Source organism: Gadus morhua, chromosome 14, assembly GCF_902167405.1.
Source record: "Gadus morhua chromosome 14, gadMor3.0, whole genome shotgun sequence".
In the NCBI taxonomy this organism is placed as follows: Eukaryota; Metazoa; Chordata; class Actinopteri; order Gadiformes; family Gadidae; genus Gadus; species Gadus morhua.
The window spans coordinates 17,422,273-17,449,047 of record NC_044061.1 but is presented as its reverse complement, the minus strand read 5'-3'; the positions used below and the strand labels follow the sequence as shown (position 1 = coordinate 17,449,047).

Genomic DNA, 26,775 nt, shown 5'->3' with positions numbered 1-26,775 from the left:
CCACAACCTTCCCTCCTTTGTTTGTGGCTGACCTTGGGTGAAATGGGTAACACCCATCATAAACTTGGTGTACAGTGTTACCCCCCACTACACTGCAATCCTATCTGCTTCTCCCAGGGTGTTGTCCGGGGGAGACCTGGCAGGCAGCATGCTTGGCTGGCTGACTGAGAGGCCGACCCTCTGATTAGCTGGTGGTCGGTGGCTCACAGTGTGGGAGAGGAGGGGGGAGCTGGCAGATTTCAAACATTCCATTTGACCTTTTCAGCCCTTTTCCGGTTGGCTAGAACCCCTCTGTGTGCCTGGGTACTTGGAAATGGAACACGCACACACACCACACATCCACAAGCACACACAAAGACACACCGGCACGCTGGAATCAATTTTATTTCTGGCTCGCTCATGTCCCTTGGAAAAGGCGGCATTGTATTTCAATATACCTCCAAAGTAATAGGATACGTAGGAGCTTTAGGGGCTGTTTATTACTAGGGAAAGAGTGCAGATGCAAGTTCTGACGGGCTGGTTTGATCTGCCTGAACAGCCAGCGGACATGCATGAAACCCTTGATGCATTTGATGAGGAATCCGTTGAGGGGTGCTATTGGAGGAGAAAGGAAGGGGGTAAACATTATACATACTGCCAGACATTTTTATTTGCATATCTCTGTGAGTGCGTGTGTGTTCCCTTGTGCTTGGCACATGTGTGTATTTAGGTATTAACTACAGCGTTCAGGGGAATGAAACCATTGCACCCAAATGAAGGGCCTACATGTTTGATTGCTCGAATGCAGTGTGTACACATCAGGGATGATTAATAATTGATAGCAACTTTCTCTATTCAATTGCAGCCGCTGTCTGCAAATAGACAGCCTTTATTTATCCATCGGCGTCTGATTCAGTCGCTCTGAGCCACATCCTGTCAATCTTTCTCCAGCACACAGAGTTTTCCGCTCTGGGTCTCCATGGATCCATTAAACATGAGCATGTTAACATGTTCATACGCATAAACCCATAATAATTGGTTTAAGGCAATTCTGTGATTATTTAAAGGATCATGTACATGTAAATTGCTTTGTCATTTACATAAGTGGAATGGGGTTAAATCTCATTTCACCCATTCGATAAAACCAATTCTTGAATCTGCCAAACAAATAGCGCAGTTTGTTTTATTGCCCCCAGGTTTTGAGAGAATCTATGAGGGTTCTGCACCCATAATAACCCACACAAACACAACAAAAGACATGGAAATCTTTGCTCAACAAACAAAACCAACCCTTTCAAAGCTGTGGGTTTTCAGGTCATTTCCTCTTTCAACTACCAATCCTAGTCCACTGCGTTTACAGGGATTTTCCCTTCATCGTTTTACTCGAGGGCATATAAACGAATCAATTACCATAAACGCATAATTTACCATGAAATGGCTATTCCCATCCCTAATCTTGGTGTTGCATGCTAGTAAACGCACCCCAATGAGACGCAATCATCTCCCAGATCCCTCAGAGAAACCCCCCTCTCCCAGCAGACTTCTTTGTGCTTCCACAGCCCTGTGGTCTCCCAGAACTCCTATGAGTTAATCTCCTCTGCACAGGTCCCATAGCGACGCAGACACTAAACAAACCTGCTGCACACTCAAACACAAACACTCCTTTCGTCACAGTAGTCATACGTTGCTGGAGGATGTACACCTTTATTCTTATCCCGGAGTCGCATTTGATACAATGTTCAACTTGTGGTTTTAACACAATTCTTATAATGCTCGGTGCAGCTCCGGACCATATAGAAAGATTCAAGATGGTTTATTGTCATAAACACAATAATTACAATGGCAATGAGTCTCAGGCTCCTTCCACAGTGCAGTATAAAAACAAAAGCATAAAAGAAACACAAGTAAGAGTGCTGAGACCTAAATAAACAAAAATAAATAAATGCTTGACAATACTCGACATAGAAATATAGTAATTACTAATGTATTCATGTTGCAGGGTATGAGGCATTCCCTCTTCATAGACTGCTTTTGCTTTTTCTTCCCAAAATACCATTCAGCAAAACGGCAATATAAAATAAAATTGTATTTATAGGTATGATTTAGTTCCCCCTTTACAGCAGACTCACCTTAACGCCCACTTCTCTACTGAAGGTTGCTGCAGATATTTGAGGTTTTTTTCATTTGTTAAAAACCCTGCTCATTGCACTTTTGCAGAGTAGAAGAGACTGCTTAATATATTGGCTATGTTTGACTTTAATCATAAACAATGTCGAATAGATTTCAGACATAAATATACCTTTCTCACTTTTCAAGGTTTCATGGATCTTCTTCTTATCAAGCCATCCCTGGCTCCCCTCGAAGCCCTCCATCTTGGGAATGCCGCACAAATGTTTACTCTCGTAGGCTCTCTCCTCTTGTCAAATAATGGTCTTGGTTTGTTTGATTCACCCGTACATTTGCACTTTAAATGGAACGCTTCAGCAGTCGCGGCAAACCGGATTGAATAATTGTGTGCCATCAGGAGTGAGCATTACAATATTTATTTTCTTCTTTTTTTTTGAGCATAACAGATATACAGTACACCTCCTACATGAACTGAAATTAAATCATTCTTTGAAACAAGGTACTAACAAAGAGACAGTTTAACCCCAACTCCTATCCTCTTCCCTCCCTTACAGAGATGTACCAATGAAATGGGTATAATGGGTTTTGACGTAGGTAGTAATGGTAGTGATATTGACCATGCATGCCTTAACATACAGAGACATACGCATACAAGGCATGCATGCTCATTTGGTTACGAAGGCAGACAAAATAATAACACATCACTAACGGCTCCGATTTTATGGAATTTGCATTCTGAGAAATAAAGAGCATTTAATTTTCTCCAATCTGATAAAATGAAGGGCATCCTTTATCCATTCAGAGACATTGGGGGGACAAGGGCTTTTCCACCACAACAGAATGCCACGTCTAGCTAGCAGTGTGAGAAAGGCAACAAGCTCAGCAAAATAGGACGGCAGTGAGAGCCAATGGGTAGGACACCAAACAGGATGAGTAATGGTGAGGGTTGAATGTTGGCATGTGATGGCTGAGAGGGAGTCAAAAACCTCAAGCCCAGAAAGGGGCAAGGGTGGGCCAAGACCAGAACATGTGACTGAGATTGGCTGGTCCTTGGTGACATTTGTCACAGTTTGGATCAATGTCAGGGTAGATACGAGCAAGCTTACTTTTAGACCAGTGAACTCTGTGAATCACTTTGTACTGTTAAACTCCATGGCGAGCAGAGATAGACGGTGTTTGGACCCAACTCAGGGCCTGCTTCCAGGCGGCAGGACCTATATCCTCACCAAGCTCTGCAGACCAAGCATTGCGCAAACCATCAGAGGTTGTTGTCTGACTTTTGAGTGTTACAGTGTACAGTATTACTAGTACAGTTTTGAAATGGAACTGTTGAGATTGGGGTTAACACCAAGTATTATATCAACGAGAGTGATGGGAGGAAGGGCAGGGAAGGCAGGAAAATGATTGCGAACAACATTAAAAACATTTAATTCCGCAATTGACTGACTGAGGTAATTTATCGGCTTGATTGCTGACCCCAATTTACCCTACACGTATTGGGGGTTACATTTTCACGTAAAAGCTATTACACAGCATCGTGGTACAAGGGGCAGGACTTGGGTAGAGGTGTTGTTAACCTAGTAACATCATCATGAGTAGTTCTAATGGAGGTTTTTCTAAATACCACCGATAAGAAGTGTATCATCATCAACATGCATTCAGTACACACTTCGCTTCGATTTCATCTAAGGCTGAAATAAAAATACATGTTTTTCTAAATGGTGGTCATCAACAAGGTTGTAAAGTAGTAACTTCAGGCACATCTGTCAAAGTAATTGTTTATTTCTTCCGACTTCTTTATTCATTCAATGCGCTGCGGCCGAACTGAAAGGGATATTTTCTGATATTATGAACTTAAAGACTGCGTCGGGTTATTCGACTCTCTTGTACTTCCACAACAAGTAAAGACTCGTAGGGGGGGTTATCTCGGCCATGGTGGAGAAGGAATTGGGGGGGAAAGGTACTTTGGCTTTGTCTCTCTGCAGTCCTGATTGAGCCGTGACATGGAGGAGAAAGGGATTGTTGCCGTGTAATGCGGAGGGGCTGCACCGTGGCGGTAGGAGCTGCTCCATGGCCAGAGAAGCTGCTCTGGCGGGATTCCACATACGGCAACAATCCGTTTCTCCTCTGTGTCGCGGTTCAATCTCGACCTCAAAGAGTCTGAGAAATGACATGGACCCGAAGTGAACTGACAGCTGTCTACTGAAAACATCTTTCTTGAATCCTGCCCGATTTTCTTGTTGCTGGTGATGTGAAGAGGTCAGCCGGTGGCTCTATTACCACTAGTTGAAATGGGTACAGGGCCTCCTAGCGTACCGGGGTATGACATGCTTCGACCAATAAATCGATTTTCTCACCACCATGTATAACAATTGAAGTTGTCCAATTGAGGAGCATAGTCGAACTATGGCTTTAATCTGATTAAGCTGTGCATGTAATCGTACTGAGTGTAAACATACGAACCATGCTGGGAAAAAGGCGTGTATAAGACGGTAATATTTTGCGTTGTAAAAACGACTTTAGTGGAATTTGTGTTATATATTGGTTAGCCAGATGTATTGTGCACATGTGGTTTAACCTTCCTTGTTAAGCCGTATTACCAGTCATTCGATAACCATTGTACAGATACTAATGACACCATTAATCAGCAATGAATAGCACTGGGTAGCAGCGGTGGGAAGTTGGCATTTCTGTACTGTAACCATCAAAATCTGTAAAAGACAGATTGTCAGCAAGAAACACCTACCAGTATACCATAGAAGCAATCCAGACCTAATGCATAATCAATTTAGTTTATACCACATAAACATTTAGTTTATACCACGCTCTTACCCATATCTTATAAAATGTAAACTATCATTATTAGTTTGTTGCACAGGCCTTTATATTTAATTGGGGCAAACACTAGACCGGGTAGCCCCGCCCTTTCTACCTGTGATTTGAGCTCGCCCTGCAGAAGGGTCTGGAGAATATAGGTACGTTTTTGCAGGAGCCAAGCTGGCTTCTCCCCCCCCGCCCCCCCGGGGCGCTATTGGCTGGTTTAACCCAATGACGAAAGGGAACCGGCGGCAAGCAGCCAATTGCGTAGTCAGTTGAACTAGGCCCGATGATCACGCCTATTGTGTTGGAGAAAATGACAGCAGCTTCCCCAGACCTACGTGCAATCTATGACTGAGCTTCGTCTGGGAATAGCCAGGCTAGGCAAACACCTCAGAAATTCTTAAACTTAACTTAACCTGTGAATTTTTATTTCTGGGTTTTGCATTTAAACACACGCGCACACACAAATAGTCCTGTTGAATTGTAGCTCTAAGTAGGCCCACTTATGTATGTGGGGAACAAGGTCGGCTGCTCTTTGTGAGTTTGTGGCGACTGAATACAGTTATGTAAATTTCAACAAGAGAAAACACCAACCCTTGCATACTCTAAGACTAATGCCTGAATTTGGAATCTCGAATAATTATTGAAACAGTATTTCACTACTGCATTTGGATTCAGAAAACTCTGTTCCTTTTAAGAATGAATCCGGTGCTCACCTCCATAGTGTGCTTGCTCACCTCTGCACTCCACCCAGTTTCTTCCCCTGGTCCGCCAACAAATGGAAGCATCATTCGTTCTGCTGAAATCCAGTCTGTAATGCTATGTTCCTCCTTGGCTTGTGCATTGTTGCCAGGAAATGGAAAGCATTGGCAGGTCTATCAAGCGCAACATTGTGATTCCGGATGTAAAGATCCCATTCATTTTCTCCATAGAGGTTTTAGTTAAAAGCCATTATGTCGTAACCATCCAAGGTATAATTACAGCGAGCCGTTATATTGTGATACAATGCTATATGCTCCGGTAGAAGCCTAGAGTTAAAGAAATTAACTTTACCCCTTTTTTTCTGCAGTCAGGAACGAAGGAACGTAGCATGTCGCTGACACCACACACACACACACACACACACACACACACACACACACACACACACACACACACACACACACACACACACACACACTATGTGACACAACTTCTATTAACAATATAATAATCACAGAGGTTATAAGATGCAAGAAACGTGCTAAACTATTGGGTTGTAACCATTGCAAAAAAGTTTCGGAATGGTTTATGGGATGAGTAAGTCACTTTTTTCTGAAAAGTCAATGTTGAAAATGAATGGACATTTACTTCCGGAACCAGAGCTGTTCAAAGAGGGGGCAGTCACTGTTGCTAGAGATGGCCGATGGGGAGGAAAGTGACTTAAAAAGACTTGGGCTAACAAATATCAATGTTCAGAGTCATGGGAGATGAGTTGTACCGGGGGCGAAAATTGTACCGCCTACGTAATCCGCGTTCGAAAATTCCAAACCTGCCTGGCAACTGATGATCGAACGAACGTTGCCTGGCAACGGACGATCGCGTCGAACGATGACGTCTATTATCTAAATTAAATTAACACAAGCTAGCTAGAATACATACACTTTAAACACTCAGTTTACTAGCTAAATTCGATTAAATAATTAAATACAATACTAATATAAACTATGATACACTTTAAACACTCAGTATACTAGCTATATTCGATTAAACAATTAAATACAATGATAATATAAACTACAATACACTTTAAACCCTCAGTTTACTAGCTTAATTCAATTAAACAATTAAATACAATACAAATATAAAGTAAAAACAAGTGTTATCTGTATTATGTTATTTCGTCTTGATGAGCGCAAATGTTTTTTGAAACCTGCCTGGCAACGGACAATCGAGTCGAATGATGACATAATGTTTCGTCAATTTTCGCCACCGGTACAATTTTGGTGTGACAACGCCGTCATATGTTTTGAATGTGTGTTTTTTGTTGTTTTGTATTTCGTAATGTTTGGGAAAGACTGCTTTCACTTATGCATCTAGAATCGAAAGTATTTTCCTAAGCTGTGTCTTTTGGTAGCTAACTTATGTGTCTGTAGTCCTTTTTAGTAGCCCATCATTATGATTTTGAAGTCTAACTGAATGGTTAGGCACAACATGAGTGTGTTAACCATCTAGCATATGATGTGCTTCTTAGTATGCTTTCTTTAGAGTGCCATGTGTAGAAGTGTACGTCTGGCCCTGTGCCATGTTGTTTGTTTAGATTTGTGTAGTGCCGTAGAGCTGTTTATATCTGTGGTTTGTCATACCAAAGGTCTTTTTCGTTACGTTCTTTGTTATTTTGTTTTGTTTTCTTCTTTTTGTTCTCTCCTTCTTTTGTTCATGTCACTGTCATTTCCATCTATACCCCCCACCCCCCTCCCCCCTTGTTCTTCCTTTCGGGCGCCCTATAGATGTTGCCCTTCCCTCGTCCCTTCCCCCCCCACTGACTCCTAACACTACTGACCATGTAACGCCAGGCGCGGGAGGTGTGGCCAACCCCATGGGGCCCGCCCCCTCAGCACCCAGGGACGTGGTGGCGTCGCTGGTCTCCACGCGCTTCATCAAGCTCACCTGGCGGCCGCCAGCCGAGCCGCACGGCGACGACCTCACCTACTCTGTGTTCTACAGCCAGGAGGGCACCAGCAGGTAGGCCCGCGCTACAAACAGGACACCCTCTATGCTGCACACACCTCACACATGTCCTGCTGACAGAAGCAACACATGTGGAAAGTGTTAAGGAGGGTTGCTAACGCGAGTAGCATGCGAGTTGTTTCTCAAGACCGATGGCGTCTTTACTTTAAGTGGTAAAGATGAGGTGGTTACTTTTCTGGTAGCCACATGTGAGTCAGTGGATCCCGAAATCCACAACCGGACCGTGTTAACGATGTTAAGGTGTGCATTTTAAATGCCTGCCTTGGTTATGTTTCTGGCGGGGAAATATTTTCAGGGGTGAACATTTTCATTTTTGTTTCGGTTCTGGTGACTCAAATAGTTGAGCGCTAAAGTACAGATGTATAAGCTGGAGCAGTTCTATAATAATGTACAAGCCACTCATCTGTCTTGAGGGACTAGGGGGCGCATGTCCATAGCGCTCACAACAGGCAGAGTGGCTTGCAACCACCTCTGCAGTTGTGTTTCTACATGCCTGTGTGTGTGATAAATTAAGCACAATGCCATTTATTTTTGTGCGTGTCCTTGTTTTACGTGTTTGCCTTGTTGCTAATCAAGGGGAGGGAGGGAGCATGTGTGCGTAAGGGTGTGAGTGTGTGTTTGTGTGTGTGTGTGCCCGCCATTTATTTATTCTATATAAATATATAATATAGATATATGAATGCACCATAATACAATTCTCTGTGTGCTCTTTATCACCCCAGGGAGCGTGTGCTGAACACCAGCCGGCCTGGTGAGATGCAGGTGACCATCCAGAACCTGATGCCTGACACTAAGTACCGCTTCAGGGTGGTTGCCCACAACAGCAACGGCGCTGGGGAGAGCTCCGCCGCACTGCCCGTGGCCACCCAGGCCGAAGGTGAGGCCCACAAACACCACCGACACAGATGCTTGCTTCATGTGCTCTCTCGGTGAATGGGGCCTGCCGATAGAGGCTGACTCTGAGAAAAAAAATAAACCCTCAAAGAAAGACCTTGCCAGCACCGGAGTAAACTAGGAATTGAAGAAATATCCCAAAATTATGAAATCTCCAAATCTCAGCAATACGGAGGTATTCGTTTTGTGTTTCTTAAATATAATTTTTTTTTTTGCTAAAGAAACTGCTAATTTACAGATGTGGAAAACAAAGTTCTAATCTTAATTGATGCGGTCCATGTGCTTTTGACCCACACCTGAACTTGGCTGGGCCAGCTACTAAACATTGGCGGACAAACGGCAACAAACAACCTTCTTTGGCAGCGCAACTGCAACATCTTTTGACTAATTATATATCCTGCTACAAACGTATGCACACAATACAGATCAACATAGCATATAATGCATTTGTCAGCTAATTTCAATTGCATTATTAATTTTGCTTGATGAGTACTCGTTTGCATCCCTAGAGTTAACACACACTTGCAGAAACACATGGATATTTTGCCACATCGAATGCTTGAATCACACTACGATTGTCGCCAGATTTTCTAGTCAGCTTTATCTGGCAGGTTAAATATCATAACCTGTGTGGTGGAGGTTGTAATGTACCTACGTTTTCTACAGAGGTAATTTATTTACCTCCAACTCGCTATGTAGAAGAGACTTTTCTTGCGCCATGCTTCTTGCTTTCCCTAGCCATATGCTATTATTTTTCCTCCTTGTTGTTTTTGCTTCAAATCAGGGCGATAACACCTTGGATCGTTAGCTTCTGGCCACGTCCATTTTTGGTAGAGGCAATTCCCGCGAGTTTCGTGAGCTTGGAGACCCGCCAGAGTCGTCAGCGAATCCTCCTAGGGAAACATCTTGTAATGTGTGACCCCCTGTCGCCCATCAGTCAACTAGTGTGTAGGCCACCATGACTTGACAGACCAACCCGCTTTTTGTCTTTGGCGCTATTACTAACATGTATACTTTGTGTCATTTGGTGTGTTTGTGTGTGTGTATGCATTCGTGCACGCATTACAATCAGCATGATTTTCTATTCCAGTAGAATCCCTAGTTTTAGCAATCTTCATTTTGTGTATGTTTGTGGGTGGTACAGTGCTTCTAACTACTCGTCCTCATCATTAAGATGCTGCCACTAGTCAGCCTTGTTTCAAGCTGCTGTTCAGGGTATTCCCCAGCGCCGTCGAGGCAGGGTGGTCGTACACACCCACACACACACACACACACACGCACACACTCACACACACACACACACAGGGTTTGGCCCTACTGTACCACAGATCAGTCACTGTCATTTTCTAGGCCAGCCGACGGTTTCCCCTGCCTGTGTCCTTGTCAGAGTTCAAAGAAATGCCCCAACACTTACACACTTACACACTTACACACTCACACACACACACACACACACACACACACACACACACACACACACACACACACACACACACACACACACACACACACAGGAGGAGACTCAAAGCAGGAGGTAAAGGAACACATGAGCATATTCACATGCGGCAGGGGGGTTTGGTTGTGTGAAACATTCAGTGAGTGTGTGAAGATTAAACCGTTGACCTGCTTCTTAGATCTAGCCATGTACACAGCAGGTAGCCCATGCGTGCACACGCACACAAGCACACACACACACACACACTCATGTCTGACAAATGAGTCAAAACCTGTAACAAAGGAAATACATTTGGTATTTTGTGCATACACACAAACATTATTCACTTTCACACCTATGCTATCCTTCAAATGAGTTTGTTATTTTAATAATCACTGTTAAGATGTAAAATATATATATATTTTACTTCCAACTCAAGCCAAGGAAGCATATTAAATAGACTTGGCTATGAGTTTTCACATTGAATGTAGTCCTTCAGTCCACTGCCCTGGTGGTGTAACGGCGGGCATGCAGCCTGATTAATATTCACTGCTAGCCAATCCTAATGCAATAAACATCAACATGAAGTGGTGGTGTGAGGCCAGCGGGGATGTCCTACGTCTAAACACACCCAGAGGCAGTCACACTAATGATTAATGTGGAAAGAGTGGAAAACCAAAGCCCTCTTTTCCTATCATGTCTAATTCAATCTGTGGTAGCAGATAACATCAACAGGTTTACAGCCATGGACTTATTTGACAGAAGCAGGTGATTACAAAAGACAAATGTGTCGATTCTACACATTTAGACCGGTTGTCTGCATCTTTTTAATTTGGTGAATTAGCCGTATACGAAGATAGAATAGTTGCACGCCGTTTAAATGACAACCTCCTGTATGTCTGTTGGACCCTCCAGTCCAGGTCCCTGGCCCCGCCCCCAGCCTACAAGCAGTCGCCAACACCCCCACCTCGGTGTCCCTCAGCTGGGACACGCCTCTCACCGGCAATGGAGAGATCCTGATTTATAAGCTCTACTACACCGACCAATCCCTGGGAACAGAGGAGGTAGGAAGAGGAACCCACACTATGTGACTTTGGTGTACTTTTGAAATTGTGTCTGTGACTTTTGAAATTGTGTCTGTAAACAACAACTTTGCAGAAATGTTTGCCACGGCATTGCATCCAATAATTGTTACCATACATTTGCTATAAATATTAGATGCTGACTGCTGTAGTTCTCATGGTGTCATACTCAGAACGGGTAGCAGAAGTTGCTGCATCATTTGTGATGTGAATAAGTCAAGGAGATGTATTTTATCAATTGGCACTGATCCCATTTCACAGCCCGGGTTGTCAGGCCGGGCTTCTCCCCAAGGAAGAAATCTGTTTACACACAGTGCCTCCAACGGATTACATTACCTGCTGCCAGGGCACACACACATTATCTGACCAACTGCAAAGTCGAGGCAGCACCACCGAGGCATTGCTTCACAGATTGGAAGCCTGCGCTGCAAGCATCTCATCTGTGGTGGAGGGCCATTGCAGCAAGCCATTAAAAGGCCGTTCTTATGATAAAGGAGATAGGTGACAAGCTGCAAAAGAGAACCACGAAGAGAGGGAAGAAGGGATGGTGGGAGAGAGATAGATATATAGGGGGGTGAAAACAGTTCGGAGAAGGGGGGGGGGGGGGGGGGGACATAAGAGACGGATGAATGATGGAGAGTGAGGAGGCCGATGAAGGAGGAGTAAAGAGGGATTATGGGGGAAATGAGGATGGATGGATGAATAGGCAGAAGGGGCATGAGGGAGAACGTGAATAATGGAGCATGAAGAGAAGAAAGGGGGAGATTGAATGGAGATTGGAAAGGAGATGGAAGGATAAGGTACCAGGAACAAAGGGTGAGGGGGGAAAGAGAAGAAAGAGTCCTGAACGAGAAAGGAGAAGGCTAAACTCTTATTTTGGTATAAAAAACAACCAAAAGAATGATGAAGAGATCAGGCTAAAGAAAGTGAAAGGGTTGGATATTGAAGGTGTGACCAGCGGAGGGGATTGAGAGGAAGACAGTGGAGATGGGACTATTAAGGCTGCTGTCTGAGGGGAGAGAAAAGCGTGGAAATGGAAGAGAGGGAATTGAGAAGATAAAGGGAGCATGTGGAAGGAGAAGTAAAAGGACAATGCACAGGGGGAAATGAAATGAAAAGGGGTGTGTGTGTGTGCGCGTGTGTGTGTGTGTGTGTGTGTGAACTCGCTGTCATGGGTGTTCAGTTGACCTTAACATAGTGAGGTGTGATTGGATTGCTGTGGATGTCTGGTTGATCAGAATAGCTTGGCTTATTCAGGAATATGTCTGGAGAAATAAGGCCATTAATAAATTAGTCTTTTCTGTAATTTGGCGTGTGCCCAATTGGTACAACACAAATGTCATAAAACATTTGGCTGTGCAATTGGCTGCACTCCGTTTTAAGGTGACATTTAAGCAAAAAGAAAAAGATTTCTACAACAGAAAGGAAACATGATTTTAGTTCAATCTTCATACATAAAATTGGTTATTGCACATTTATCATGAGACCTAAAGCCTGAAAGCTCAGAACCTTCTACTGTCTCTCTCACTCTCTCTCTGAATGTCTGTCTCTCTGTCCGTCTGTATGTCTCTTGTTCTTTCTCTGGCTGTCTGTTTCGGTCTGTCTGCGTGTATCCCGCGTTTCTCCCAGGACCTGGAAACGGACACCCTGTCGTACACAATGAATGGCCTGAAGAAGTTCACAGAGTACAGCTTCCGTGTTGTGGCCTACAACAAGCATGGGCCTGGTGTCTCCACCCAGGACGTGAACGTGCGAACCCTGTCTGATGGTGAGTTAGGTCCAGATTTTGAGAGGATTTGACCTCAGCCAAGATGGCAATGCTTGGATGTGTTGCCTGCTGCAAGAAATGTCATTGAACGACTCAAATGTCTTCCTTTTGCAGTGCCAAGCTCACCACCTCAGAACCTAAGCCTGGAGGTGCAGAACTCAAAGGTATGTCCTTTGGATCACGGGAGAGTTATCTGGTCATCTCAAGAGACCAGATATTCATGTCAAATATCAGACTTGCTTTGGCTGGGAAACAACTGATTTCCACATATGAGGGTGACCTTAAAATTACCAATGTGGTACAAATACATCAAATACACAATAAATCTCCACACACACACACAGCAGAAAGCTTTGGCCTCTGGATCAATCTTCTCTAAAGGTACTTCAGGCTTAACTCTAAATAGATACTTAAAGTGGGGTTTCACCACATTTTTCCTAGTATTTTGAAAAGGGTCAGGATCGATGCAGCACAGCTTGCCTTTTTATTTCCATCCAGCCTTGGTTGGCCAGAGGCTGAGATTTGTGATATTTTCTTTGTTTTGGTAAACAAAATATTCTAGTTTTAAGTGTCTTTAACGACAAACTTAAAAAGAGCGCATAATTCATAAGGCAAACACGCACACATTTATACACTTCCCTCTCGTGATCATACCTCCAGGGATTTTATTCAGGTGTTTATTGATTCTTAATGTGTCAGTCAAGGCTGCATGGGCACCGACTCCCAGGTGCTGCTATTGTTTTTTCTTGAGTCTAGTATGCAAGGCATACAAGTGTGAAATAGCGTTTTCTTCTGCAACTTCAGAAACACTGAGTCATGTAAATTTCGTCAGAGAGAACTTGGCACATATATGATTATGCAGTCCTGTGGACGCGTCTGTGGGTCTATTTAATGATATGCGGCAATACATTAACAAACATCATTTCTTAGAGTATTGTATACATTATCGTCAACGACTTGTGTTCATAATATGCATGTGTCCCCCCGTTAATATTCATTGCCATGGACTGTATTATGCGATGCGTGTTTTGTTTAGTTTTCTTTCAAACCCTCACTCGCGGTAAAACTATGTTTTCTCATGATCAAATACTCAATACACAATGTCTGTGCCAAGAAAATATGTGTTTGTTGTACAGGGTTTGCAGATTAATTATTTTAAAAGTACTACTTATTACCGCTGTATCAGCTGTTCTTTCCCAAATAATTTCACCAACATTATAATTGACCCTTAAACAATATTTTGTTTTGAAAGGCTGGGATATAGCCTATTTTGCTCGAGTTTATTATTATTATCATTATTATTTTAAAACATGGCATAGCCTAATACAGTGTTCATTCATTTTCCACAATCCACATCATAATATTTAAATTAGGCTAATCGTTTACATGTTTGAACTGTGTATAGCCTACTGGTGTGTAAGCTTATGTTGCAGTTCCGAACTGCCATGGTACGTCAGAATGGCAACACCAACTGCGCTATCCGCTAGTGCACTTAGACCAGGTATTTGCAGGTCAGTGGTGCAATTCGTTTTTCAATCAGTGAAATAGCACAATGTATCATTAGCGCCGGAACACGCCTCTGCTTTTTGCCGACACGCCTCCCAGGGCGCAAGTGTGAAGGCGCGAGTTTGCTGCGGGGGGAAATCAGCTATATGGCGGGTGCAAACTAGCAACGATACATGCGTCGGTGTAGAAAGTAAATTGCGCTTGGTGCGCAAAACTGAGCAGATCTACACCGGCCAAAGGCTCTAATGTTTATAATGTTGTCTTCTGAGATGGAATTGCAATGGAATTGTTTGTTTTTCGTCATGCCATGACTAGTATTGGCTCCCTTTCCCTTCCTTTAGGACAAACCGATATTAATTATCAAGGCGGCAATCAACACTTTTAAATCAGTTTTACCAACTGATTATCATGACTCACATGTGTATATGTTCGGAATAAACCACGATAGGCTGTCCTATTATTATGCCGATTAAAAATCACTAATATTGTTTTTATTTTGTGTGATGATTAAGCAATTCATACTATTATCATTTGAAAATAATTCGTATTATTAATTTTGCACAAAGAATAAATTCAAACACATTGAGCTGACGGATGTGCTCAGTCAAACAGAACTAAGCAGGAGGATAATCAGTAGAAGGATGATTTACCTTCTAATTGTTGTGTATTTACTCACTTGTCTATTAAATGGGCTCTAATCTAAGGGTGAGGGGGCATGGTGCACTTTTATTTCTTCTGCCCTCCCTCTCGCGTTCCACCATGATTTATTTTCGTCAATTAAACAAGTATTTATAGATGTGTGTGTGTGTGTGTGTGTGTGGGGGGGGGGGGGGGCAGCAGCAGAGGGAGGTCCTCGACTGCATGACGAGCTAGGACCGAAAACCCTCCCAAGGAAAAAGGAAAAATAATTGAACACATTTGCCACAGACTACGTGTCGCTCGGTTCCCTAGGCACTGCGGATGCTGTGCACGTGAATGCTTTCACGTGCACAAAGGCCTTTGTGCGTTGGCGAGACAGTGAGAAGCGTGTTAATTAACTCTTGCCGCATGCTGAGTTACCCCCCACGTTCCCGGACACACACACAGTAATAACTTCACACAAACCAAAGAATTAGAGCACCAGCTAGGCAAGTGCTTGCGTGCCTGCTTAAGGATCGCTGGAGGGGGTTACCGCACCCATGCGCCAAAACCACACCTGAGCACACACACACACACACACTTTCTTCCTATCAAGACCCTGTGTTTATGTTTTCTATGCCTTTCCATAAGAGCCTTTGCTGCAGCCGCTCCCTCCCTCTGGAACGCCCTCCCAAACGACATCCTCAATGCCAACACTCTTTCATCCTTCTCAACAGTCCTCGAAACACACATTTTCACCCTTGCTTTTAACCTTTAAACTTTCTGTTTTGTTTGTGTGTTCATGTTTTGTATTTTATTTTGATCAGTATGATTTAGCTGCTATTGTGAAGCATCTTTGAGCATTTGAAAAAGCCTTATATAAATTTTATGTATTATTATTTATTGATTCTTAATATGTTAGTGGAAGCTAAATAGGCCATGCTCAGATGTATACTAGCTTTCTAAACGGCAGAGACAATGTTTCTATTTAACAGCATTACCCCAGTAACAGGCGCACACACACAAACACACATCCAGACCGTGTGCGTGCGGGTATGCATGTGAAGGTGAATGGTAGTGAGTGGTGTGTGTTTGCTGGTCAACTTCCCCTCTGGCTGGGTTTGAAGTCTTGGTGATCTGTTCCCACACAGAGCATCATGTTGCGCTGGCAGCCCCCGCCGCCTGGCACCCAGAACGGCGAGATCTTGGGCTACAAGATCCGTTACCGCAAGGGCACGCGGAAAAGCGAGGCGGCGGAGATCACGAGGGACACCAATCTATACCTGCTCATCGACGGTAAAGAAAACACACAAATCAAACTACATTGCTGCTAATGTAAACCACATAGAGACACACACCCAGTCTAAGCTGTACGCCGACTGGTTGCTCCTTTCAGGTTTTTATGTGGCATGCACTCCTATCTTGCGGAGTTCCAGCATAGCATGACTGGCTGCGTTATCTTTTGAACATCTAAGCGGCACTGCATGGTGCCTTTACAATCTGGGAGCTCCAAGGAGTGTCTGAGGGGCTCTTTCTGATTGGGGGCTCTGGCTGTGTGCTGCTGGCTGTGTTCTTGTTGAGCTTTCTCTCACTCTGTCGAACTCCTCACGATATTAATTTGCCACTGTGACAAGAAACAGACTGTAACCAAAATAAAATGGATTTGGAGCAACGGAAACCCTCAGAAATGAAGATAAATTTTGGATGTTGTCTCAGCATCGTTTCAATGTCAGACCCGTGCTGTGAGCCGCATCAAAGAGAATACGCACTTAAAAGTCAATTCAGCTTTTTTGCTTTATCTATTTATTTTGGGAGGATAGCAGGGGGTGAGATGTGAAGGAGGGATTGTTTATTCAAAGGCATTTAGAAAGTGATGTAGCCCTGAGGCATCTTCAGAAGCCAGTCCCCCTCTGGGGACACTGTCCCCTTGTAATAGGGGGGGGAGAGATTATCTTGTAGTGTAAAGGCTGATCCCCTCCTACAGTGAAAAATTAAAGATTGCTGCAAAGAAGAAAGATCAAAAAGTCTGGGTCCCTATAAGCTCACGGAAGGACAGGACAAAAAATGGGTCAGAATGCTTAAGCACCTGTAGAACTATCTAATCGATGGAGCTAGTTGGTTTCGTTGCCCCCTCAAATGTTGCAGAAAGATATCAGACCTTCCATGAACTGCCCTTCACCAATGCACACTTCATTGATATAATACACAGCTTTTATGCGCAATAATTTTCTCACTAACTTCAGAAAAACACTACTGAGATGGTCTGTAATATAGTTCAGTTGGCGGGGGGGTTGCTCTGTTTCATGGAATGCGCGCCGTGCACACGTACACAGACGGATATCACATTCACACACAGTGAATTCTGGGAAAGGCCTTTGGACAAATAAAAGGCGTTCTTCCGTGCTTCCAGTTTGTTTACCTGCTATTAAGCCTTGGGTTGTGATCTTTTACGCATGCTTTGTTTGACCTGGTGGTGTGTGTGTTTGTCCAGGTCTGGAGCGCGGTACAGAGTACACCTTCCGAGTGTCTGCAGCTACACTGAACGGCACAGGGCCGGCAACAGAGTGGAACACTGCAGAGACGTTTGAGAGCGACCTCGATGGTAACGCAACACACTCGGCCGGCACCAGGAACTCCCCTAGATAACCTCATTTCACCCGACTCCCTGATCCGCTTTTCCAATCGATATTGATTTAATTCATGTATGGCCATAGTTCTATTTGCACATTAGTCCATATCAAGATCTGCAACAAAACTGCCTTCAACTGCTTTTAACTGGCAACTGATTGCAGAAGATACAAGATAACATTTTGAAACTAGCACCGACCCGAAGAAGTCATCATACACATACGTGATCTGTTCTTTGATTTGAACTGGGGTATAATGTTACATTGTGATTTGGATTTGTAGCAAATTGATTTGGAACTGTAAAGAAGCAGAGGCGTCCCGTTGTTGAAAGTGAATGCATATTCTTGGACCGTTATTGTCCAATTGGAATCAAGTATTCAGCAATACTGTGGTATGTTACATATACAGTAGTGATGCTTTATATATTATATAAAACGATCGATCACGAGACTGATTGCAGTGCTGTGACGCTGGTCAGTAGATTAGGTAAAGCTTAAGGAATGGCGAGCGGGGCGAGGGCAAGCCGTTTAGATCTCCCAGCGTAGTTTACGCCGGATTCAACATGGACAAAAGCAATGGCATGACAAGTTACTGATTGGCCATGACTTGCATTATGCTGCCCTCGACGCACAATAGCAGGAGCCCATCAAACACGATGAGCCATTTATGGAGACACCAATCAAATGTTACTGGCCATGGCGAGGGGAGCCAAAACAACAGCTAACTAAGTGACCTCCCTAGAGCTTTCTGCCATCCTTTTTCAACCTGCTCTGATCGATACAACGAAATCATTAAAAGCTTTGGTGTGTTCATAGCTTTTAGAGCCATATAAGCTTGGGTGTGTTTATAGTGTTTACAGAGATAATTTGCAGTTTAAGACAAAGGATTTCACTTTATAGACCTATTTGTTTTATTTTCATTTAAATATTTTTTAAAGGAAAGATATACTATAGTACCAAACCATACCAAAGTGTGACGCTGTATTGTAATACGCTGTATTTGTTGTGGGAGTTTGAGGAGTGTTGGAAACCCAAACGCCGTCTGTTTGGGTGCATGACATCCTCCGTAGGCGCTCATAGCTGGGTGAGTTTCACCACCTCCTCCAGGAACTGGATGACGGTCGGCTCCAGCGGTATTTTTGGTTGACTGGGGCCATGTTCGATGACCTGCTAGCCCGGGTTGGTGCCAGTATCTCCCGTCAGGACACCAACTGCAGGCGCTCCATATCAACTGCAGAGCGCCTGTCTCTGCCAGTGACGTTGGGTCAAGCTCAACGCTGATGGACTATCGCGGCTAAGCGTTACGCGTAGGAGCTTAGTTAAAAAAGCGTTAAAAATATTTAACTCTGCACGTAGTTGCGTTGGCCGCGTTATTTAGGTGCGTAAAACGCGCCTAACGCGCTGCCTTAGCACATGTAACGCATCTACGCGCCTAAACCAATGTTTCCCTATGCAAAAATGCAGATTTTCTACGACTCTAACGCGCGTAACGCGTGCAGTGTGGCCGTACCTTAAAAGCAACATAGAGCCCTCAGAAAGACTGTCACAGATGTCTTCTGCTGCTTTTTGTTTGTTTGTTGTTATCTCTCTCTCGCTCTCGCTCTCTCTTTCTTTCTTTCTTTCTTTCTTTCTTTCTTTCTTTCTTTCTTTCTTTCTTTCTTTCTTTCTTTCTTTCTTTCTTTCTTTCTTTTAATATATACATTCCTATACTTCCCAACACCAGAGACCCAGGTGCCAGACATCCCCAGCTCTCTGCATGTGCGGCCGCTGGTCAACAGCATCGTGGTGAGCTGGACCCCCCCAGAGAACCAGGACATCGTGGTGCGCGGCTACTCCATCGGCTACGGCATCGGTAGCCCCCACGCCCAGACAATCAAGCTGGACTACAAGCAGCGCTATTACAGCATCGATAACCTCGGTAGGAAGAACACACATCCCCCTGGTGGGGATGTTTTTTATTCAAATAATGCAGTCGTTGTTGAACTATTGTCGGGCAAGTTCCATAATTGCTTACTCAATGAAGATAATGCTAGTATTACATTAGTATTATAAAGGGAGTTTAGTCTTGGTAGGACTATCAGCAAAGCTGGGTCATGTCCATGAAGGCTCACCTTCATGTATTTTTTATCCTATTCTGAATTGTTGAGAATATATAAGTCTTTATTTGCATGAGGAGTCTTTGAAATTGCATTTGACCTATAACATGTAATAATCCCAGCAGATGAAGACAGAGACTGCAATGAGTGAGGCATTATTATATTCAAATATTCATAATTCCTAATGGTACATTTATGAAAGTGGCCCTCAGGAACTGCAGCATTAGCTCTCTTTTTCGCTATCTGTCTCTCTGTGTGTGTCTCTCTCTCTGTGCATTTTGCAAGGTGGGAAAGGACATACACCTGTGATTTACTCGCTGGGGTCTCATTTGGGAACGGGATTATTAAAGATCTCTTATCATGCTTTTTTAGGGTTGATAATTGCATTTGGGAGTACTACTTGAATAAGTGTTCCATGCCTAGATGGTAAAAATACCTCCTTCAAAAACCGTCTGTTTGTATCATGTCGCTTGAAGGCCCCCCTCTCGAGTAGCCTGGTCTGCTTTGATTGGTCGAACGCTTTGTGCCTGTGTCTGCAAATTCACCCCTCCCGAGGAGTGGTTAACATTGTGGGTAGCCGGAAGGTGCGACTTCTGCACCTCAGCCCCTCACACCGCACAATTTGTCCGTCACACTATTTTATGGGAGTAAAGTTTAAGCTGTTTCATGCACTTATTGAGGGGCGTTCTCACTAGTTGCGAATACCGTAATTTTCGGACTATAAGCCGCGCCTTTTGGCCCATTTTTCGATTCTGCGTCTTGTATAACGGTGCGGCTAATCTATGGATTTTTACAGCTAAAGGCCACTAGGGGAACTCCTAAATCTGGATTTTACAAGTTACAGTCCTACAACTTTAACTCTATGGGCTCTATGACCGGTCCGCGCCCCCCCCACCTTTAAGCGGCGGGCTCCAGTGTGGCTTATATATTTACACATCATTCAATTTAGCTGCTGCGGCTTATACTCCGATGCGCCTTATAGTGAGGAAAATACGGTACTCCCCCTGGCTCGGATTTAGGATTGTCTTGCTTAGCAGATGTAAAACGTGTATTCATACAACATATAACGGTTTAAAGCAAAGGGGAAAGTTGAAAAAGCATGATATCACCCCTTTAATGTGGCGATCAACGATGTGATTTTGACACTTGTATTCAGTGTGTTCTCTCTCTCTCTCTCTCTCTCTCTCTCTCTCTCTCTCTCTCTCTCTCTCTCTCTCTCTCTCTCTCTCTCTCTCTCTCTCTCTCTCTCTCTCTCTCTCTCTCTCTCTCTCTCTCTCTCTCTCTCTCTCTCTCTCTCTCTCTCTCTCTCTCTCTCTCTCTCTCTCTCTCTCTCTCTCTCTCTCTCTCTCTGCAGACGCCAGCTCCCACTATGTGATCACACTGAAGGCCTTCAACAAGGTGGGCGAAGGCATCCCTGTGTACGAGAGCGCCATCACCAGGCCCCAGTCAGGTCAGCCCCTGCAAACGTTACAACCACAGTCATCAAGGCTTCACTTAACTCTCTGAGCCGTGTGGATGGCAAGGTTCTATTGATAATATCAAGGGCTCTGACGTTTCACCTGGTCCCCATGGCGGCAAGTTTAGACCATGCTCAGACGTGCGTGCGTGTGTGTATGTGTGTGTGTGGACTCCCAATCACGCAGGTGCTCCGGGGGATCCAGGGGCTCTGATTAACTCTCCTTAATGACTTCCGTTGAGGACCTCTACAGTTTGCAGTAGCTCTTCATCCAGCTTTGGGCGTTGGGCTGGTCGGCCCGTTGTGAGCAACTCGCCACTGCCTTTTTATGTGTGTTTTACCAAGCACATGTCATCTATGCGCATTAATTGACATCTTATGGCCGACGTCGTCGCTGTGTTATTTCGAACACAGCTGGTGTGGCCCTAACTAGTGAATTGTCAGTTTGTGATGGCTGCCCGCCATGACATTCTTCGAACACACACTCAAACACAAACACACACAAAACATTGTCATCACAGCCCCATTGACGCATGGCAGGCAAAGCTCCGCTAGCAATTCAACAGTGTCTCTTTTAAATAGTGTCTCAAACTTTTGGATTGTTTTTACTTCAGCCGTGTGCCTGAGCTCACTTCAAAGAGCATGTGTGTGTCTGTGTGGTAACTCAGCCGCACCCCTCCTTCCAGGAGGCTGGGGGTTGGGACAAGGTTGGCTTCTGCGTCTTCTGGAAGCCAGCTGCTCCTCTTCCTGCTCTGCCTCCTTCGTCGGAAGGTTTTGGTCTTCGACAAAATCTGTCACAGGATTCACCCCCGTGTGCCGGGGCGGAGCGGGAAGCCGCCTGCCTCGAATCACGTCAGATCAGCTGCTGGAAGGCCAAGCCTGCCTCTTCTGATGGCACACACACAACAAACACACGCATGCACACCCATTCTTCTTGACTGTACGATGTCGTTGACGTGCGCACCAGTGGCGCTCACTGCAAGATCCCTTATTCCTCAGAAGAGCTCTTTGCCTGGCACACCACGCCGTCCCCCCCGCTCCGGCGGACCCCCCTCTGTGACTTTGGCAGCACTTTGTCAGTTCCACGCATTGCGTCTCAAAGCAGAACGGCGGCCGCCCCGTCTTCTGCCGCTGCCGCGGCGCCCTCGGGGGGGCCGCGTTCCCCTTCCTGCCACTGCGTTGGAGCCGGGATTAAACAGCAAGGCTGACCTACATAGATAGAGCCTTTACATGTCACGCCACAAAACTTAAAAAACGATTTTCTTTTAAAAACTTCTTGGGGAACTTCTGCTTGAAAGACTTTGTGCTCACGCATGTCGGAACGTCGTGGTTTAAGAGAACAATTTTGTGGAGGGGGAGAGAGAAAGAAACCCAGAGGATAGTTATTTTGCTTAGTGGTAAGCCAGCGTATAAATACAGGAGAAACAATAACTCAAAGTTTGGGCAACAAAAAAAGGATTTTCCGTTTTCACCACAATCCCAATGCTACCTCGAGAAACGCACACACACACACGCACACACACACACACACACACACACACACACACACACACACACACACACACACACACACACACACACACACACACACACACACACAGCTTCTGCCCAGGACCAGTTTGGGGGACAAAAAGCAGTAAATTACCTGCAGGTTGATCACCAGAATCAGACCGAGGCCTGCGCCTAAGCACCAAGAACACAATCACTGCCCCTGCCAACAGCCCCCTGCGAGTCATTTCTTGTTCTTTTATTGAAATGCATCCTTGCACTAATGTGTGCACGTACTCATGCACACACACAAACACAATAGAGGCCGCTGTGAGCAGCCTCTCCACTAAACGTAGCTGTTGGCTCTTAATGTGTTTCTTAACCATCATGATTAAATCAAAACTAGGGATGTCCGATATTGGCTTTTTTGCCGATATCCGATATGCGATATTGTCCAACTCTAAATTTTCGATTCCGATATCAGCCGATACCGATGTCGATATTTGGGTTATTTTTCCTCAAACCTAATTTAGGTAACATTACATATCTCCTGTTGTGGAATTAACACAACATGCTTAATGTTATTGTGATGCCCCACTGGATGCATTCTTGAATGCAACAAGGCTTTCCAAATGTTAACATTGTCTGTACAAAATAAGAAAAATACTTCAACTTAATTTAAGGGAAAAGTGCCATGTTTATTTTTATTTTTTTAATGGTCTCAGACAGTTTGGATTACACTCTCCCTGAGATAATCTTGACAATGCCCACAACAAATAGGGCAAACTTGACTTCACAAATGATAAAACATTGTCCCTGAACAACTATGTGCAACATAGCAGTATGTTTCTTTAACTAAAACTCAATAACCTTAATTGAATAAATGCACAAATATGAGTCAATTACAATGTGCACTGTACTGCACAATTTTGAAAACATTTATTTGAGCTATAAAAAAAAAAAAAAAAAAAAAAAATCGGTTTTAAGGCAAAAAAAATCCGATACCGATATTGACAGATATTACATTTTTATGCTAATATCGGGCCGATAATATCGGTGGGCCGATAATATCGGACATCTCTAATCAAAACTTCTAGTCGTAGACGTATTGTAAAGTAATGGCTACAAATACCTACTATTTGTTCTCTCTTTACCACGGACATGCATAGCGACACGTAAACCCGACGCAGAACCATAAAGGTTCACAACTAGGTCGAAGCGACTGCGTGGTCATTGTGTTGCGTGAACGTGGAACCACAATCAGCCCTTTAGATCTCCAAAACACCTTAGATCTCTGTATGCTATGGTTGGGTGTTGCCAGTGTACGTTTATTACTGCGCTAGACTGGGGGACTGGCGGTTGCTTCTTAAAGAGATGCGGCCCCTCCAGACTACCTCTCTTGGAGGTTCTGCAACCCTTGTTCCCCTATGCAGGCGCTGAGTGCCAGGGAACCCAAAACCGTGTTCTAGTTATTTGTTTAGTACTAGTGTCTTAGTTTGTCTTCTATGATCAACATAAGTCTTTACAATTGTGTCCCTGTAGAACTCAAAGGATAATGTAGAATAAACCGGAATAAAATCCTCTCTTCGTGCCAGTCTCCGCCCACCAGATTGTGAATGTTCTACTCTGGTCCTAACTCATGTCCTGTTCTTTCTGTAATGTGTAAGTGACGCAGAGAGGCTACGCCAACGCCAGGGTGTGTGTGGATGTGTGTGGCTCCGTCTGGGCAGCGATTAATGTTGAAGGCTGCTTCTGGGAGAGGGCTTAGCGTCCCACACTATAATACAACGTCACGGTGTGTGGCCTATTTCATATCATTTTATTATTACGCTAATACTCAACACATTTACAGGCTTATAAAAAGTAGCAAAAGTTGCTGGGAGTCTAAAGCATGGGGATAACACCTTCCCCTCCTTCCTAGAGCTCTCAAAACAAAACACATTGAAATGTTGAGTGTACGAATTGGAGCTGAAACAGGGGGTTCCCTTATCCTTTAAAGGGATTGATATTGTCCATGCTGAGAATGTTGAGTTTAATTGTTTCTCTCTGCATCTGTCTGTCTGTATCTCTCTCTCTTTGTATCTTTGTATCTCTCTATCTCTATTTTGCACCTTGATGCACTCTATCTTTGATTTTTAAAAGAAGTATGTTGTTTGTTGTCGACTCAGTGTGATCCTAATCTCCTCAGCATTTCCATTTGGGTCACAGGATTTTTCCACCTCTGTTCTGATGACATTTAAAAACTTTGAACAGGGAATTGGCTAGGGATTCAGTCTCTTCGTTGTCATCATTGCTTTAGGGTAGTTATTTTTTGTGTTCAAATATGATAGGACAGGATGCAACCTCTTTATTTTTCTCTTACAATTCAAACCGACTATTGTAAACCTTCTACAAAAAACTGGATATTTCGAAAATACCAGAAAAATACGTAGTATTAGCTTGCTGCATAATGTAGCCTCTAGATGAATGGGTGTATGCTATGTATGTTGGTTCTAATAGAATATTCTATTTCTCTCTTCCTTCCAAAACCCTCAAAACCTTGCTGCCCCCCCCCGACCCTTCCCTCCATTTTATTGCATGATCTGTTTGTGTCATCCCTGCATCTTGCTTATGCATTAATTTGTATTATTTTGGGTGAATTCTGCTCTTATCTGGCCTCCATCACCACATCTGTATCCATGCCAACGCCTCTCTCTCTCTCTGTCTCTGTCTCTTTCTCTCTCTCTCTCTCTCTCTGTCTATCTCTCTCTGTCTATCTCTCTCTGTCTATCTCTCTCTCTCTGTCTATCTCTTTCTCTCTCACTATCAATCTCTCTCTCTCTGTCTCTTTCTCTCTCACTATCAATCTCTCCATCTGACTTGCTTTCACTCTCGCTGTGTGTGTGTGGTTTTTAATTTTGGTCATCGTTGTTTTAATTTGCGTGTTTTTCGCTCATGTGGGTTTTCACCTGCTGGCATGCAGACCCCCTAGACCCCGTTGTTGACCTGTCTACCCATGCTTCATACGACTCAGTGCCAGACCCCTCCCCAATGCTGCCTCCCGTGGGCGTTCAGGCCTCGGTGCTGAGCCACGACACCATCAAAGTGACCTGGGCTGACAACTCGCTGCCCAAGAACCAGAAGATCACGGATGCCCGCTATTACACGGTGCGCTGGAAGACCAACATCCCTGCCAACACCAAGATGAAGGTAAGGCAGAGAAGCAGCCCCTTTTATTTTCCCTGTGAGGCAGACCCTATTGATTGCCCTGGGCATAGTCTCACATAGTCAGACTTTTGACTCATATCTGAGGTCTGATAGCAGACGAGCTCTTGGTGAACAGGGTGTTTTTCATATTTGTTTCGACCAATCATGTTGCTTGAGGCATCCGTATGTGTCTCATTGGCAAACACAGCTAGCAGTAGTGAACTTTCAAAATATATTATATAAATGTATAATATCATAATATTATAATGTATATATATTATATATGTTACAAAGAAGGTTACAAGGGCATTACTGTGAGCTAGGTTTAGCGGGGTGCTTCCTTGGATATCAGTGTGTTTTACACTGGTATAACACAGGGGTAGCATTTGATTTTAATAACTTGTTTAATTAACGTACATTACACAATTACAACGTTACATTCCTTCTCTGTCTCGTTTACTATAGGCTTTTTTTAAGGATGGCACAGTGGCCTGTTTGTAATGAGAGCAATGCTTTGTTCTCAGGATGAAAGTCGTGTTGAATATCTCTGCACAGTTGCCTCTCGCTCCCAATCATTGTAAGGATATTATTAGTCCGATGCTTTATTTAACAGGAAATAATAACCAGGTGTCTGGCTTAGTAAGCATAGTGAAAACATTAAAATACATAGTGAAAACACAAATGAGTAATTATCTTATTATTGTTGTTATTTTTCACTCTTACATTCAAACCGTCATATCAAACCACTAATGACTATATAGAGTTATGCATGTGCAAGAAAATGACAATACACAAGCACCTTTTCTGTAAATGGCGTCACTCCATCACTCTTGATCTCCATAGTGTATTGCACGTTTGGGATAATGAGATCAGCAGCTCAACATGGATCTAAGACCAATTACGGCTGTCTATACGCCACTGCTTCCCATGCTAGCCTGCATAGGGTTGGGGCTGGAAGTGAGG

The 26,775-nt window shown here is 43.9% G+C and overlaps 1 protein-coding gene across 7 annotated transcripts in view; it reads left to right on the top strand.

Annotated features, from left to right (window-relative positions):
• neo1a (neogenin 1a) overlaps nucleotides 1-26,775 on the top strand; it is a 158,601-nt gene that overhangs the window by 117,995 nt on the left and 13,831 nt on the right. For 4 of the 7 annotated variants that reach the window (XM_030376261.1, XM_030376262.1, XM_030376264.1 and 1 more), the window contains exons 8-17: nucleotides 7,416-7,650; nucleotides 8,379-8,533; nucleotides 10,901-11,049; nucleotides 12,697-12,835; nucleotides 12,950-12,999; nucleotides 16,111-16,255; nucleotides 17,451-17,561; nucleotides 19,310-19,504; nucleotides 21,037-21,132; nucleotides 25,589-25,815. In XM_030376261.1, the coding sequence (XP_030232121.1) occupies nucleotides 7,416-7,650; nucleotides 8,379-8,533; nucleotides 10,901-11,049; nucleotides 12,697-12,835; nucleotides 12,950-12,999; nucleotides 16,111-16,255; nucleotides 17,451-17,561; nucleotides 19,310-19,504; nucleotides 21,037-21,132; nucleotides 25,589-25,815 (1,502 nt within the window). The remainder of the gene's footprint in view (nucleotides 1-7,415; nucleotides 7,651-8,378; nucleotides 8,534-10,900; nucleotides 11,050-12,696; nucleotides 12,836-12,949; nucleotides 13,000-16,110; nucleotides 16,256-17,450; nucleotides 17,562-19,309; nucleotides 19,505-21,036; nucleotides 21,133-25,588; nucleotides 25,816-26,775) is intronic. The other 3 variants (XM_030376263.1, XM_030376267.1, XM_030376265.1) reach the window with 2 other exon arrangements.